Here is a 12,737-nt window from a genome sequence, read left to right as displayed (position 1 = left end):
CAATACTATAAACATGTTTCACACAGAGAGCAAACAGTGACATGCTCAATAAAAATCTATTCTTTGTGTACAGTATGGCAGAGGAGCACATTATTTTCACTAACTGGTGGAGCAGCAGTGGGATTTAATCCGTTTCTTTTTCATTCCAATTTGTTTATGTGGTCCTGCAATTGCATTTTGTTTGAAATGACGTGATGAAATTGATTCTTTTGTATTGCCAACACATCGCTGTAACGCTCTTTGGACCTTCCCTTTGTAACATGCAGAGATCAGAGCCTGCACTGTGAAGCCGGCTCTGATCTTCTCTTCTGGAGGTAAGTTCAGGGTTAATCCTGTTTTCTGTCCTGACTCTGGCTCACTTCTGACCAGGTAAACCACCACGGCAACTGAACCTGCCCCAGACCGGGTTATGTTCTGGGCTGAGCTGGTGAAGGAAGCTGCCCTGCTGGCTTTATCCTGAGTGAAATTCCTGAGTTGAAAAACTGTTCTGTAGTAGCAGTTATCAGGACTGTGAAAGTCTGGCTTTGTTAATCCAGAAAACAGAGCGACACCCTGGATGTGTTCATCCAGCTTCGTGGTCCAGACCTTGTGAGCTGTGTGGATCCTACATCTCCCCTGGGGGTTTTTACTGCTTCATCAGTCTGCCCTGTGTGGGGCCTGATGCCCCCCAGGCTCCGCTGGTGCTGGTTTATTGGTTTATTGCTGGTTCACTGTTGGTTTGTTGTTGTTTTCCTGGTGTTTCCTTGTTGTTTTGCAGTGATGACAGTCTGACCTCCACAGCTGGATGGCTCCAGGTGTGACGACCCCCCAGTGTAACCTGCTGATGTTTTCTTGTGGATTTGCAGTGTGTGAGGTGTGCTGCCCCCCCCCCCCCCCCCCAGCCCCCCGGCCCCCGGAGCTGCAGGTGCAGGCCTTACCCAGGTACTTGATGGTGAATCCCCGGGGCGGGTTGAGGGACCTGCGCATCCAGCCCTCCCTCAGCACCTCCAGGTGGTCCTCCTTGCCCTGTATGAGCAGCACATGCTCGTCTATCCATCCCAGGAAGAAGGTCTCGGACACGGCCTCGGTGATCCGGGGGTTCCACACGTGCTGCTGGGTGTTTTCCGCCTTGAAGTCGGCGAAGATCTCGTAGCCGGTGTGGTGCCGCGGCAGCTCGTCGCTCTCCGACACCCGAGCCGGCCCCAGCGCCTCCGCCGCCCCCACCCTGGACAGCACGATGGCCAGGGAGTGCGGGGCGATCTGCAGGAACGACTCCATGGTCACGGCGGCTCTCTAACGGGCTGTCGGGCGCGGGGCGTCGGTGTGAATCATGCTGGAGCCGCCGGTGCTGACAGTCCGGATGGTCCGGCGGCTCATCCTGTGAAGCTAGCCCGCTAGCGCCGCTCCGCTAGCCGCTCGGGAATCCGCTCCCACCCCGCAAGACGCGCTTCCCCCCCGCGGACGGAGTGTCCGCCCCGCACGCACACGCGGGGTTCACTCGGGGCTCATGTCGGCCGCCGGGGCTCGGAACGGAGGGTTGACAGCCGGGAGGGGCGGAGGCAGCGGCCGCGGACGGAGCTCCACATACAGCTAGCAGGATGCTAACGCTAACGCTTCACCCAGGCAACAGATGCGGCGAGCCGCCCTCCTCCGTCCTCACGCCGGGGACGGCTCTCCCGGGACGCCCGGCTCGGGGTTTCCGCCCGTCACGGTGAGCGGGGAGAGCCGCAGAGCCGACGCTGTCTCTGGTGAAGGGCGTGCGGGAGGTGCGGGGCGGGCGGGATGCGGGTCTCTTCCATCCAGGTGCAGCGCGAGCAGGCGGTGCTGGGAAGCTGCGGGAAGAAAGCGCCTCCAAACACCGTGAGGCCAGGAGGAGGAGATCATCCAGGCAGGGCTGACTGCGGCCAGCTGCAGTACCGCTGGGGCCCGCTATGGAACCGCAGAGACCCATATAGAACCACAGAGAACCACTGTAGAACCACAGAGACCCGCTGTAGAACCACAGAGAACCACTGTAGAACCACAGAGACCCGCTATAGAACCACAGAGACCCCTATATAAAAACAGAGACACCCTATGGAACCACAGAGAACCGCTATAGAACCACAGAGACCCCTATAGAACCACAGAGAACCACTGTAGAACCACAGAGACCTGCTGTAGAACCACAGAGAACCACTGTAGAACCACAGAGACCCGCTTTAGAACCACAGAGAACCACTGTAGAACCACAGAGACCCGCTTTAGAACCACAGAGAACCACTGTAGAACCACAGAGACCCACTATAGAACCACAGAGAACCACTGTAGAACCACAGAGACCCGCTGTAGAACCACAGAGACCCGCTTTAGAACCACAGAGAACCACCGTAGAACCACAGAGACCCGCTGTAGAACCACAGAGACCCGCTGTAGAACCACAGAGAACCACTGTAGAACCACAGAGACCCGCTTTAGAACCACAGAGAACCACTGTAGAACCACAGAGACCCGCTGTAGAACCACAGAGACCCGCTTTAGAACCACAGAGAACCGCTGTAGAACCACAGAGACCCACTATAGAACCACAGAGACCCGCTGCAGTGGTAATGAGCATTGTAACAGTGGTTGTGCACTGATCTTGATTCATGTCTTGGTCCTGGTTTGAATCATGCTCTTGATGCTGATGTTGGTCTTATTAGTTTTGATCATGGCCAGATTCTTGATCTTGATCAAGGTTTTGATACTCGTCCAGATTCTGGACCTCAGCTGGTGTTGATGTGGTTCTTGATATGGGTCAGTATGGATGCTGATTGGGATCCTGGTCCTGATGCTGGTCTTCATACTGGTCTGCACACTGGTGCTGATGTTGTTCTTGATTCTAGACTTGATCCTGTTTCTGATGCTTGTCTTCTAAATGGTCTGGATTCTGATTCCAGTCATCATACGGCCCTTGATTCTGGTCACTATGTGTTCAAATTCATTTAAACTTTGATTGGAATATTGAATGAAGGGCGAGTGGCAGAACCAACAGACAAACCAACGAAGGAACGTCTCAGAACAGAATGTTTGATCTTTTTCTCCTCCTGACTCTGAATAGATTCTTTTGAAACATTCCTGGTTTAATAGTGACTCAGTGTGTTCACACGGCTCCTCACAGCAGCAGAGTTCCCTCACCTCCAATCACCAGCAGCTCCAGGTGTGTGGGAGCTTTCTTCAGCCTCAGCTGTGTGGGCGGCTTCCAGCCGGTCTCAGTCACTCTGTGGTCATTCTCGGCAGACAGACAGAAACACGGCGGATCACAGAATGGAGGATCTTCCTTCAGGGACGGCGCCGGCCTGGGTCTGGCTCTGTTTGGTGGTTGTAGCCCGGCTCAGCTCGGCTGAGGAGCCAGGCTGGGAGGCAGATGGAGCTGTGGCCGGTTTGGACGGGCTGTTCTCAGACTGTGCACCGCTGGAGGAGACCGGCAGCGGGACAGGATTCCTCCCGGTGCCGGTGTGGAACTTCATGGAAGGTACAAATGAAGCTGACTGTCAACAGGAAGTGAATGAGAGTCCAAGAAAAGATGAGTGTTGAGAGGTCACTGTTCTGATCATCCTGTCTAAGATCTGTCCAATCCACTTATTTACTGTTTATGTACAATAATGATTTCCACTGTCTTCACTGCGCACTTGAATAAGTGGCTGACAAATACAGTCCTCTATGCATCGGCTGTCGGTTCACGGAGTTCAAGACTGTGAAGATTGGTTAAAATCCAAGTGCTGTGAAAAAGCAGTGACTCCTAACAGTCCAGCGGTATTTAATTCGCTGCTAGCATCAGAGTGACTGAAGATGTCCTTTGCACTTTCAAATCCTGTTCTACCTCATGGTGGTTTTGTTTGTGGAGAAATTTTCAGACATTTCTTCACCTCTCGAATGTAGCGTTACATAATTTCAATCTGAAGCAGAGTATTGAGCTCTAATAGCTTTGATCTATATACTAAAGAGTTGTCTTTCTTGTGAATGAAAACCCGTCAGATGGTAAAATCTGATGTCAAAGCTTAAATTGAAAGACGTGGCTTGGAATCTTCACCTGCATGTTAAACAAAAAAATATACAAATGTAAGAGGGAGAAAATGCATGCTTCAGCCAGCAGGAATGTTTGATCTGGCTCCAAAAACAATGGTAATGGAATAGTTGCTACTCATCATTCTCTTTGACCATCCAGCAAAAATAGTCTGTAGAGCAGTGGAGCTTTGGAGCAGGACCGTCAGGGACTCGGGTGGTGGAGGTGCTGACTCTCGGTGCTCTTCCTGCTCTTCCAGTGTCAGGCGGTGCAGACGTGTCGGATTCAGGACGGCCACAGTTTGGCTGCAGCCTGAACAAACTGTGTGTTCGTGTGCGGCCGGGGCGACACTCTGAGCTGCGTCTGGAAGGTGAGTTTGAATGTGAGAAGCTGACGTGAAGCCGGCGGTCCACACATGTAGTGAAGTGTCTGATTGGCCGCCCCACATCCACAATGCTGGGACGGCTGAGTGTTGTTGCAGCGTGTCGGCCCTGCAGTCACTTTAACCCTCTCATGTCTTTACTGTAGCTCTGAACCCAGCCAGCACAAACCTGATTGGTCTTCACTGTGTCTCTGCAGACGGGAGGAATGTGTCGGCACTGCCGGATGAATGTGAGGCTTCTGTTCGGACCGTCGGCCCATGGCTGCTCCTGAAGCTCCCTTACAGCGGCTGCCCTGTGGAATCCTGGGTAAAACACTTGAGTCTAGCTGTGAGGAAAGAATGGACAAAGCGGGAGTGAACAGAAAGCTGAGCACAGCCAAATCAGCCTGTATTGTATTAAAAGGCTTCAAAATAATCATTGTTATAATAATGAAAGTAGTCATGACAGTAATCATAAATCATTGTGGTAATAAAAATATTCATACTATATGAGATTTGTATAGAGCTTCTTAAAGGGATAGTTCGGGATTTTGGACATGAATCTGTATGGCATCCCAGTCAGCAGTGTTGTGCATTCACACAGACTGACCCCTGACCCCTGACCGCTGACAGCGTCCAGTGAGCAGAGATCCTGTCCGGTTTCGGTCCAAAAATCCTCTGGGAAGTGGAGGTTGTGCTACAACACTGCACAATGTTGGTGTCTCCATCCCTGTGACTTCCTGCACAGTCAAAACATATGTTACCTGTTGATAAAGTTCTGTTCATCCTTACTGACAGTTTTGTTTTTCATGTGACATAACTTTAAGACCTTAAAGGAATAGTTTGGGATTTTTGACATGAGTCTATATGGCATCCCCGTCAGCAGTGTTGTTCATTCACACAGACTGACCCCTGACCCCTGACCCCTGACCCCTGACAGCGTCCAGTGAGCAGAGATCCTGTCCGGTTTTGGTCCAGACGAAAGTAGTCTGGAAAGTTTGCTGGGATCTCGAAAATAAAGTGTTTTTTTTCTCAAACCAATATGTGTTCGAAAGAGTGATATATTTGCATCACAAACTGTTGTCGGCGAAAAAGTCAGACCTCGTAAACGCTTGGCACTATTTTCTCTCCCTTCTTATCACTCCACGCCGTCTCCAGCTGGAGGTGGCGCGGAGATGCTAACAGCTAGAGGTAGAGCTAGCTAGCTCTTTACTATTGGTAAACAAAGTGAAACCAGCGCTGCCTCCAGCTGGAGGCGGCGTGGAGTGATATGAAGGGAGAGAAAATAGTGCTAAGCGTTTACGAGGTCTGACTTTTTCACCGACAACGGTTTGTGATGCCAATATATCACTGTTTTGAACACTTATTGGTTTGAGAAGAAAAACACTTTATTTTCGAGACCCCAGCAAACTTTCCGGACTACTTTCGTCTGGACCAAAACCGGACAGGATCTCTGCTCACTGGACGCTGTCAGGGGTCAGGGGTCAGTCTGTGTGAATGAACAACACTGCTGACGGGGATGCCATATAGACTCATGTCAAAAATCCCAAACTATCCCTTTAAGGTCTTAAAGTTATGTCACAAGAAAAACGAAACTGTCAGTAAGGATGAACAGAACTTTATCAACAGGTAAGATATGTTTTGACTGTGCAGGAAGTCACAGGGATGGAGACACCAACATTGTGCAGTGTTGTAGCACAACCTCCACTTCCCAGAGGATTTTTTTCGCTGTTCTTTACAAGTTTCAACATTTCAAGCTCCATATTTGGACATTCGTGGGTGTGTGCAAACAATGTTGTGTGGCTGTTGGTCAATTTACCATTTTAAGATGTGATTTAAGGGTGCTAAGCTGAAACATCCGAACTGTCCTGAGGAAATAAGAGAGCCAACTGAGCTCTGGATGTTGTGTGATTTTTTTTCTGCAGGTTTCTAATGGAAGTAGTTTTCACCAGCTGAAGCTGCGTTACTTCGACCACCTGCTGCAGGCCAATGTGACAGCTGTGGCTGCCTGCCCGGATCCTGCAGCGCAACTAAATCTGGTAGCACCGCTGGTGAGGTGCAGAGACACAGATGTGACTGTGAAACTGCCACTGGGAAGCAGGCTGCAGAAGGTGGAAGCTCTAACTGAAGGTGGTGTGGTGGGAACCATGTTCAGCACCGTCACCACTCCAGATGGAGTGGTGGTGCATATTTCCAGAATGTTTGACAAGGTAAGGACAGCATCAAGTTCCACCCACCTTGTGCCAGTTTGGAGTGAGCGCTAACTTCAAAGTGTTTTCACAGGATTCATTCTTAGAAATGATGCTTTTGGATTCTTCTGGAGAAATGTCCGCCTTTCTAGCAGTTTGCTTGACAGCAGCAAAGGAAACTGTTGGGCAACGTCAGCGACGAGCTCGGCGGCAAATCAACCTGCTGGACCCAATGAACATAGATATGTTTTCTCTTTATTACTACAAACCAGAATATTGGGCCGAAAGTGAGGAAGGTGGTACATCACCTACCTTCATGGACCCAACAATGACACCAACCAATGTAGATCCGACTGTTACAGCCTTGGATGTGACCGAAGCCTGGGAGGAGGTAGACTTGGTAGTGAAGCAGAAGGAGTTGGAGGCAAAGCAGAAGGACTTTGAGGTGATGAAGAAGGAGTTAGAGGCAAGGCAAAAGGACTTGGACACAAAGCAGAAAGAATTGGACACAAAGCAGATGGACTTAGCTGCAAAGGAGAAGGACGTGGTGGCAAAGGAGTTGGCCTTGGGGGTGAAGGAGTCAGCCTTGGGGGCAAAGCAGATGGACTTAGCAGCAAAAGAAGTGGCCTTGGCAAGGAAGCAGAGGGCCTTGACAAAGAAGCAAAAGGTCTTGGCAAAAAAACAGAAGGCCTTGGCGGTGAAACAGAGAAACTTGGGGGCAACAGAGTCAGCTTTGGGGGCAAAGCTGAAAGACTTTGCATCAAAGCAGGAGGACTTGGTGACAAAGCAGAAGACCTTGGCAGAGAAGCAGAAGGACTTGACGGTGAAGGAGGCAGCCTTAGGGGCAAAGGATTCCGCCTTGAAAGCAAAACAGAAGGCCTTGAAAGCAAAGCAGAAGGCCTTGGCAGTGAAGCAGAAGGCCTTGACAGCAATGCGGAAGGACCTGGAGGCGAAGGAGAAGGCCTTGGCAGCAATGCGGAAGGACCTGGAGGTGAAGGAGAAGGCCTTGGCAGCAATGCGGAAGGACCTGGAGGTGAAGGAGAAGGCCTTAGCAGCAATGCGGAAGGACCTGGAGGCGAAGGAGAAGGCCTTGGACGAGGAGGAGGAAGACGAGTCGAAAGGTTCTTCAGAGGCAAAGGAGGCCTTGGAGGAGAAGGAGGCGGTCTTGCAAGAGAAGGAGGCAGCCTTGAAGGAAAAAGAGGTGGACTTGAAGGCAAAGGAGACAGCCTTGAAGGAAAAAGAGGTGGACTTGAAGGCAAAGGAGGCAGCCTTGGAGGAGGCAAAGGTTTCTTCGGAGGCAAAGGAGGTCTCAAAGATGAAGGAGGCCTTGGATGAAAAGGAGGTGGTCTTGAAAGAGAAGGAGATAGCATTGGAGGAAAAGGAGGCAACCTTAGAGGCAAAAGCAGTGGCCTTAGAGGCAAGAGACATGGACTTGAAGGCAAAGGAGGCAGCCATGGAGGAGGAGGCAGAGGAGCTAGAGGAGGCGGAGGAGGCAGAGGATTTTTCGGAGGCTAAGGAGATCTCAAAGATGAAAGAGGCCTTGGAGGAGAAGGAGGCGACCTTGAAGGAGAAGGAGGCGACCTTGAAGGAGAAGGAGGCGGCCTTGAAGGAGAAGGAGGCGGCCTTAGAAGATAAGGAAGCAGCCTGGGAGGCAAAGGTTGCGGACTTGGAGGCGAAGGCGGCCGCATTGGAGGCAGAGGAGGACGAGATCTTGGAGGAAGAAGCGGAGGAGGCTTTGGAAGTGGAGAAGGCCTTCGATGCGTTGGAGGCAGAGGAGGTGGAGAAGGCCAACAAGGTCTCAACAACAAATCTGGCCAGGAAGGCCAAGAAGGCCAAGAAGGTAAAAAAAGCCAGGAAGGCCAAGGTGTCCAAGAGGGCCAGGAAAGCCAAGCAGGTCTCAAGGGCCAAGATAGTCTCTGAGACAAAGGAGTTGTCCATTTCAGGGGCAAGAGGAGGCTAGAATACCCCTGTTGAAGGTGACCACCCAACCTGGTGACATGTGACGCCCTTACAGTCATGGGCTGAGCCCACGTAGAGGATCCTTGCTGTGCTCTCCACATTGTTCTGTTGAAATAAACCATGCTTGTAAATTATGAGATCTTCTGTTTCCTTGAAGTTTCAGTGAAATGTTAGCGGTGTAGTGAAGGTCAGAATATCTTCCAGGGAACAAAGTGACTCCTGGATTTCCTTCTGTTTTTCTGTCTACTGAGAGTCAAATCAGGTTTAACCAGCAGCTCGGTTCACTTTTGTCTCTGAAACTTCTGTCATTTTACAGCTGTCAAACTCTCCGCAGTTCAAGGTCCACTTTTTGTTTTTTAGTCAGCAGTGAAATGTACAAACTAAATGTTATCTCATTCTTAGAGTGTGTAACTGGGTGCTTAATTGCTTGATATTAGGTTTAGGATGGGGTCCTGTGTCGCCTCCAATGTATTCTATTAGGGAGTATACTTTTTCACTCCAGTTTCAGCTGGTGTGGTTTGTAAAAATAAAGGGTTGTGTGGGGTGGGGGCAGACATTCACTGTTGGATTTGTACACTTTCATTACAGCACCAGTTTTAAAGGTGCATTAAGGAGTTTTACAACCTTAAAAATACTTATTTTCCACCATAGATATGTTACACATTTTTAATGATGTGTACAATGTGCCCTGACATATTCATTGCAAGTACCTCTAACAGCGCTAAATTGTCACTTGAAAGTTGTAGTGCCGGTCCAGCACCAGAATTTTTTGGGGGAGAATTTGAAAGGAATGACGTAATGCACGCTCCGGCTGGCCTGATGGAGTTAAGTTTCGTTTTGTCCGCCATTACTCCGCCAGATGCTTAGTGAGCAACAACTGAGCAGGATCTTCCAGAAAGTAAGAACAGACTGGCTTCTAGCACTGCCACAGCTCCAGCACAGACTCCACCAGGTAAAAGAAACTTAAATCTTACTCGAGCGCTACTAAAAGAGCGAGGAAGGAGTTCCCCTCTTCCGTGCACGCGAGCCACAGGCACGAGTTTTTCACTAAGCTGCATTACGCCAAAGGCCTGCAGGGGGCGCTGTTTTGCATAAACTGTGCAAACTCCTTAATGCACCTTTAAACCATCTCATATCAGTTTTACAGAGACATTCTGCTGGGGCACCAGCTGAAAGGAGAAACTCCATTCTACCAGGAAACAAACTCGGCAAACTCTGTTCAGAGGTTAGATCTTTCTGCTGTTGGTCAAAGTTAGACGATAGTCGAAAATAAAAGGAGCACCTGAACAGATGAGTTGATCCAGTGGCTGAAGCCGAGATGGCCGTGGCAGATACAGAGCGGAGAGGGACAGGTAGATAAAGATGTTCAGTGCAGTAGCCTCAACCTTTAGCAGCTAGGATATAAAATAACTTGGAGTCCAGACCAGTCGTAATGATCCAGAGTGGAATGGAGCAGCTCTGAGGATCCAGACTGGACTGGAGCAGCCGGAACTGTCAGTTTTATTAAATAGGAAGGTTTGAAGCACGACCAGTAGAGACTGTATCAGCCTCCCTCACGGAAACTGGGAGCTGGTTCCTCATGATGGGAGCCTGATAGCTGAAAGCTCTGCCTCCCGTTCCACCTTTAGAGAACCTAGGAAGCTCCAGTAAGCAGTACTGAGAACAAAGTGTTCTGCTGGGTATTGTGTAGCAGGATGAACTCCACTCTATCTCTCTTGCACAGCTGGTCGTTTGATCGGTGGGAGGGTGGCGTGGCAGCACCAGTCCTGCGCTTCCTGCTTGGCGTTGGTACAGTGGCGTGGCATGAGGCTGCAGAGTCACCCGAATCCCAACTCCATCACTCCAGCTCACCTGTCAGTATGGGCTCTGCTGAACACTGTTTCATTTTAGTTCAGGGCCTCGGGGCGCTGCCTGTTAAAGCTTCCGTCACTCAGGACAGAGCTGCTGTTTTTGACTGTTTGGTACCGTCTGGTTTATTTTTATGGATTTTATTGTTTATTCACCCTGGTTGATACTGTGAGCAGTAAGGGCCCTGTGAGCTGAGGCCCAGCCTGGTGACAGCAGCTGTCTGGCAGCCTACTGGTCACAGGGGTGTGGACCAGTCTGGGTTTGTATTTTTGTGCCATCGTGAGTGTTTTTTAACGGTGTGTTCTGTCTCTCAGAATTAGGGCATTAACAGAAACGTCGACTAGTCGACAAGTCGACTTCCGTTGCACAAGTCAACGTAAATTTGGACGAGTCGAAAAGTCGTTGGTTCTTTTTTCTCTCACCTGATCACCCGACAGCGCCAAGTCTCCATCCAGCGGGTGTGGATGCTCATCTTTCTCCAGGAAAACATGCAGCGCAAGCCAGTAGGATTACTAAACTGATTGTGATGTAAGGATATTACAACAATGATTATTTTTTTACCCTTTATCTTGAGAGGGTGGTGAGTTGTATTTTCTTTATTTTTATTGCAAGCTGAAGTTGGTTTCTCATTGATGCCTATTTGCGGTTCTGAAGTATTTAATTTCCATTTATTTCTCTTTGTAAACTGTTTTCTAGGTAATGTTCTGTGAACCATGCAAGCAAGACCAATATTGAATTATAATTTTGCCAGCCATTGGTTTTTGATTATTTTGGTATTAATTTCATTAAGACAACGCACGCTATTTTTTTCCCCAAAACATGATGCAGACAGGCACGTGCGTCTTGGCTGCCGCTGCTTTAAATGTAAAAGAAAACTCACGGTGTTAGCCATGTAGATTTTAACCCGAACAAAACAAAGGCTACGTTGCAGTGAACTTTAATCCAAGTTGCTCGTTGCTGTACAGCTGTGTGTCCGTGTTGCCCCCCCCCCCCCCCCCCCCCCCCCCTGGGCCGGCCAATGTGATGACGTCATCACGAATTGTCTTGACCTCGACTTCATTGACGGGTAAATCGACTTGAAAAAACTTAAGTCGTTAATGCCCTACTTAGAATTGAATCTTATGTTTGATTAAAATTTCCAGTTAATGGTTAAAGGTCGTTTGGTTTGTGGTGATAGTACATCTCCTCTTTCTTCTGGCTGCTCTGCTCAGGCCCAGTCTCTGTTCTTGAAATAATGCTCGTACATCCAAAAATGAGTAAATGTACATAAATTCACTGAGTTGTTCCTTTCGCTTCCTTATTTCACCTTACTGTTAAATAAGAGGTGGACATGTGATTCCCACAGAATAACAGTTCTTATTTGTGAGTGAACCTGTGTGACCATCCCTTTTATTATCTGGTGCACCTTTAACTATTTCCTGGGTGAACCCCCCCATGGCAAAGTCTGTCTTTTAATAAAAGTCCACCTGCCTGCCAGATGTGGGACGAACTGCTCTTTGGATTTATTGTAGCTCTGAATAACCAGGCTCCATCATATCTTAACCTGTATTCTGGGATTCAGTGAGGAGCAGGTAAAATAGAGTGATGTGATCTCTCCTGATCGTCACCAGCCGGTGGAGCCGATCCAGGTTCCACCAGAACCTGTGAGCAGGAGAGGAAGGATGCAGTAGGGAGAACACACCAACACAAACTTATTGACATGCACTGATACAATAAATGTCTTAGAGTACAGGAGTTAGTGTTCTCAGGCAGCCGTGAAACTAATCTGTAGTCTTGTGTGTGTGTGTGTGTGTGTGTGTGTGTTTCAACATGTGATTATAATGATATAGATGGATACGGGTTCTTAATGATCAGTATTTATTGAGACTGGTTGCTCCTCCTCAGTTTGCCTCCCAGCAAAACTGTTCCTTCTCTGCAGGAGGGTTCCAGCTGTGAGGACCACTGAGCCGGGACACCTGAGTTCACCTGAAGCTCCAGGGCCAGGGACTGACCCCCTCCCTCTGCAGCATGGTACTAGACTTCCTCCCCAACACACCTCAGCCTGGCCCAATCAAATCAAACTTTATTCATACAGCACTGTTCAAACACAATGGAGAAACAGTTAACACAAGAATAAAAACACCCCACCCCCTTTATTTACACACACACACACACACACACACACACACACACACACACACACACACACACACACACACACACACACACAGATCGACGTCAACATGTGTTAAAACAGTCCCAACAATGACAAACCAGGTGAGAAAGCACCGTCATGAAAGAGGCCGTCCACATGGAGAGGGGCTACTGTGGGACCGCCACAGGGACTGGGACGGCCCCCACCATGGCCCATGAACCACAGACCCAGGAACAGAGCAGA

The 12,737-nt window shown here is 49.4% G+C and overlaps 1 protein-coding gene across 2 annotated transcripts in view; it reads right to left on the bottom strand.

Annotated features, from left to right (window-relative positions):
• Nucleotides 1-1,350, bottom strand: part of LOC115399662 (storkhead-box protein 2-like) — a 36,769-nt gene extending 35,419 nt beyond the window's left edge. For both annotated transcript variants that reach the window (XR_003932709.1, XM_030107183.1), the window contains exon 1: nt 918-1,350. Coding sequence is in view for 1 of the 2 variants with exons in the window: in XM_030107183.1 (XP_029963043.1) it covers nt 918-1,257 (340 nt within the window). In the remaining variant the exon portion in view is untranslated. The remainder of the gene's footprint in view (nt 1-917) is intronic.
• Nucleotides 1,351-12,737: the final 11,387 nt, after the last annotated feature.

The sequence above is a fragment of the Salarias fasciatus genome, chromosome 2 (assembly GCF_902148845.1).
Source record: "Salarias fasciatus chromosome 2, fSalaFa1.1, whole genome shotgun sequence".
NCBI classification, from domain to species: Eukaryota; Metazoa; Chordata; class Actinopteri; order Blenniiformes; family Blenniidae; genus Salarias; species Salarias fasciatus.
The sequence above is the reverse complement of the archived record's forward strand: the minus strand, read 5'-3'. Positions and strand labels throughout refer to the sequence as shown.